The sequence below is a fragment of the Malus sylvestris genome, chromosome 5 (genome assembly GCF_916048215.2).
Source record: "Malus sylvestris chromosome 5, drMalSylv7.2, whole genome shotgun sequence".
Classification (NCBI taxonomy): Eukaryota; Viridiplantae; Streptophyta; class Magnoliopsida; order Rosales; family Rosaceae; genus Malus; species Malus sylvestris.
The window spans coordinates 23,335,547-23,340,257 of NC_062264.1; the positions used below are offsets into that span (position 1 = coordinate 23,335,547).

Consider the following 4,711-nt stretch of genomic DNA (forward strand, 5'->3'; position numbering starts at 1 on the left):
GTTTCGATTTCGAATATTAGTTCTATAATTTCTGCGAAATCTGCCGACTGCATGATTTTTTTTTTTTTTTTTTTTTTGGCATTTCATTTTGTTTAGGTGTAAGTTACACCGTGTAACAGGATAATATAATCTCATCAGTTTTGCTACCATTAGATTAATCTAATGGTTCATATAAAAAGATCCTCACAAATCCTTAAAAAGAAGACCTTAGGAGAGCAGCCCTAATAGAGAAAAATTAATTAGGTCATTTATGGTAGAGGAATTGATCGGCAGTGAAAAATCCAAAAGAGAAAATGTTTGCTACATGGGTGTATATATGCATCTGTCATAATACAATTCGACAATGCAATACTGCATATTATGGACAACTTCATGTAACAAAATATTATTTGGAAATCCAAGAGTGAGTTTTTTCTTGGATAAAATAAATCCAAAGAGAGTTTAGACCAATCAATATTCACTTGCTATATATAACGTACGTCAACATGAATTGTAGGTTTTTCACATGTAAGTTGGAGAAAAACCCGTTTCACCATAATAATTAACTCCTCTTCCTCCTCCTCGTACCGGCGGCGCCACCCTCCTCTTCCACCCCCAAAACCACCATCACCATCACTGATACACAATTGGGAATGTAAACGCATCCATAATCTTCCCCCACCCGAACACCAAAGAAACTCCATCTGCCATAAAAATGATCCCATTGTTACGTTAATGTTTTGATTAAATAAACATGAATATATGATGATTAAAGGAACAATCGCATTGCATTGTTGACATCGTTGAAGGACAAAAACCCATCTCCGATTGGGATTTTCTGAGGTGGGTTTCTTCAGTTTAAGGGTGTTTCAGGTTTTGGGGGGCCTTGGCCATGGCGGCGATTGTGAAGGAGATCCTGGCAAGGCCAATACAATTGGCGGACCAGGTGAGCAAGGCCGCCGACGAGGCACAATCAAACAAACAAGAGTGCATGGAGCTCAAATCCAAGACCGAGAAGCTCGCCGGCCTCCTCCGCCAGGCAGCGCGTGCGAGCAACGATCTCTACGAGCGCCCCACGCGTCGCATCATCGACGATACGGAACAAGCCCTCGACAAGGCCCTCACCCTCGTCATCAAGTGCCGAGCCACCGGCCTCATGCAACGCGTCTTCACCATCATCCCCAGCGGCTCGTTCAAAAGGATCGGTCAGTCCCTCGACAACAACATTGGAGACGTGTCGTGGCTCCTCCGAGTCTCAGCCTCCTCCGACGACCGCGACGACGAGTATCTGGGGCTTCCCCCGATCGCCTCCAACGAGCCCATCCTCTGCCTCATTTGGGAACAGATTGCGACCCTCCACACTGGCTCGATGGAGGAGCGATCGGATGCGGCAGCTTCTTTGGTGTCGTTGGCAAAAGACAACGACAGGTACGGGAGGCTGATTATTGAGGAAGGCGGGGTGCCTCCGCTGCTGAAGATGCTGAAGGAAGGAGGAAACGAAGGACAGGAGAGCGCAGCCAGGGCAATTGGGTTGTTAGGAAAGGACCCCGAAAGCGTTGAACAGATTGTGAACGCGGGAGTCTGCCCAGTGTTTGCGAAAATCCTCAAAGAAGGCAACATGAAAGTCCAGGCGCTTGTCGCCTGGGCAGTCTCCGAAATGGCGGAGAATCATCCGAAATGCCAAGACCCTTTTGCGCAAAACAATGTCATCCGATTGCTCGTGAGTCATCTCGCTTTTGAGACGATTCAGGAGCATAGCAAGTACGTCATACCGAGCAAGCAACAAATGTCGTTGCACTCGATTGTCATGGGGAGCAGCAAGAACACCGAGCATCAGACGGCACACCCTATAACGGGGAATCAAAACACGTTTAGTCAGATGCAGAATCTTGTGAGTAGCGCAATGACTATGAAGAATCAGGGTTCGGCTCCCCCTGACTCTGCTCATGGCCAAGGGAAGCCGACTCAGAATAGCAATCACCAGAACCTTCATCATCCACCTCCAACTCACCACATTGTGAGACCACACAATCACCATGTGGCGCTGTCCGGGGCTAGCATCAAGGGGAGGGAGTACGAGGACCCCGAAACCAAGGCGGAGATGAAGGCAATGGCGGCGAGGGCACTGTGGAAGCTTTCCAAGGGGAATGCGAGTGTTTGTGGCAGCATCACGGAGTCAAGAGCGCTTTTATGTTTCGCAGTTTTACTAGAAAAAGGTTCTTGGGACGTTCAGCAGAATTCGGCCAAAGCACTGATGGAGATAACCGCAGTGGCTGAGCAGAATGCGGACTTGAGGCGGTCGGCTTTCAAGCCAACATCCCCCGCCTGCAAAGCCGTGGTCGAGCAGTTTCTGAAAATAGTCGAAAAGGCAGACTCCGACCTGCTTGAACCGTGCATACAAGCGATCGGAAACTTAGCAAGAACTTTCAGAGCAACCGAGACGCGATTCATTGGCCCATTGGTGAAGCTGCTCGATGAAACAGAAATGAGTATTTCTACGGCGGCTGTGATTGCACTGAACAAGTTTGCATGCACTGAAAATTTCCTCCACGTAAATCACTGTAAAGCGATTATAGACACTGGGGGAACCAAGCATCTGATTCAACTGGTTTACTTTGGGGAATCCGGAGTGCAGATTCCGTCGTTGATTCTGCTGTGCTACATTGCACTGCATATTCCGGACAGCGAGACGCTTGCTCAGGAGGAGGTACTGATTGTGCTAGAATGGTCGACAAAGCAGGCTCATTTGGCGAATGATGAGTCAGTCGAACAATTGTTACCGGAAGCTAAAAGTAGGCTGGAGCTTTATCAGTCTAGAGGATCAAGAGGATTTTATTGATGTAATCAAGGTGTACAATATTAACTTTTTAGGGGATATAGCCAAAAAAGATTTAATCTCAGTGTTAACTGTTTTGTTTTCGTTTCTTCGTTATCTAAAGATGTACATAACATATAGGGTTAATCTCTGTTTACTATCTTGAAGTTTTGTGGCTTTCAACATTTAGTACATGAAGTTTTTTTCATCCCAGAGTCATACCTCAAGTCTTAATTTGGGACAGTTTCGTACATCCGTTAGTTTTCCTGTTAACTGATGATGTGGCATTCACGTGGACAATGACTGGGCGCCACGTGGATATTTAAAAATTTAAAATTAATAAAATAACAAAATTAAAATTAAAAAAAATTTAAAAAAAAAAAACACCCCCTCTCTCTTTCTTCCCCCTCTTCGCCCTCTCTACCAAACCCTAACCCCCAAATTCAAATCTCCCACACTTCCTGCAATCAACCCTCATCGCCAGCCACCCTCCAATCCAACCCCATCGCTTTCGACTGCAACTAGTTCATCATCTTCGCTGTAACTTTTTAAATGTACCAGAAAATCAAACGAAAAACCAACCCCGCCTGCAAAGCAATCCGATACCGATATCTCTTTCTCCCTCCTATTCATCATCTTCGCTCCGGATAGTTGAGATATTCTCGGGCCAACTTGAGCTACTTGGGAAACCATAGGAGGCAGGGTTGTGGGAGCAGGCAGGGCTGCAGGAGCAAGCTGGATTACAAGAGCAGGCTGGGTCGCGAGAGCAGGCTGGGCTGCAGAAGTAGGCAGGGATGAGGGAGCAAGCTGGGTCACGGAAGCAGACTGCTCAATGCGTGGTGCATGCTAATGCGAGGCTTGGGCTCGGGCCCGTGCAAGCTTGGATGGCATGGCTTGGGCCATGGTGGAACCTTGTAGTGGTGGTGCCACTCTGCTTACGACCTCATTTTACCTCATGGATCTCGGTGATCCCATTTCTTGAGTATTGGAATTTTCACTTATGGAATTTTCTAAATTTCTAGCCATTATATTTTTCTTATACGTTTTATCAAAGAACCTTTGCAAATAAAAAATTCTAATAATAAGAACGTATGAAAAATATTCAAATGGACTAGAAAATAGAGAAAAAAACCTTTTTATGCGAGAGTCTTTTATGAGTGTGAATTTCAACTCTTAATGAAAGCACCAATTTGTGGATGCAAATTTCTTCCTCCTTGATCTTGAACAAAATTGCACCTACAAAACAATTAACACCTTTGGTCAAGGCCAAGAGCCTCACGTGCCCACGATGAATGGGGGGGGCTTTGGCCGAAGAACCTCCGATGCCAAAGTTAGAATTTTGAGAATTTTGAGAATTTTGAGATTTTTGCAAGAGTGTTCGAATGAGTGTTGGGTGAAAATGGGAGCCTATTTATAGGGCTAGGCCGGTCCACTTTGGAGAGAAAGTGGCCGGCCAATTGATGGGTGTTTGGTTGAATTTTTGGTTTAATTAGCCAATTTATTGGCAAATTAAACATAAAAGAAATAAATGGGGGGTTATAGAATTAATTGACTAACTTAATTTGGATAATAAAGTGAGAAAAGACAAAAAATGTAAAGAGCAAAGGGGATGGCCGGCCTTTGACTAGCTTTGGGGTTAAAGTGGATGTATTTTGTGGTTAATTGGATCATTTAATTGATATTTAATGGATTAATCCATTAATTAACCAATTAACATAATTTTGGAGTGAATATTTTAGAGGTTACCTTGCAAAAGGGGATTTGATGAGATGAATCTTGAATTGTTACCTTTTTTGGAGCATTCTTTCTGCTGCTCATATGTAGGAATCCCAGTGTGTCTCAATGGTAGTTTGGTCATTTTTTACTAAAAATCCATGTGTCGCCTTGTGATTATTTTTGGCTCCACAAATGCCCCAA

At 44.6% G+C, this 4,711-nt stretch overlaps 1 protein-coding gene across 1 annotated transcript; it reads left to right on the forward strand.

Annotated features, from left to right (window-relative positions):
- The first annotated feature begins 463 nt into the window (after positions 1-463).
- LOC126623223 (uncharacterized) lies at positions 464-3,191 on the forward strand. The gene has a single exon (XM_050292021.1). The coding sequence runs from the start codon at positions 872-874 to the stop codon at positions 2,816-2,818; it is 1,947 nt and encodes a 648-aa protein (XP_050147978.1). The 5' UTR covers positions 464-871; the 3' UTR covers positions 2,819-3,191.
- Positions 3,192-4,711: the final 1,520 nt, after the last annotated feature.

Bases quoted from the DNA above. Each gene is read 5' to 3' on its own strand.
- LOC126623223 (XM_050292021.1), top strand. From the start codon at position 872: ATGGCGGCGATTGTGAAGGAGATCCTGGCAAGGCCAATACAATTGGCG.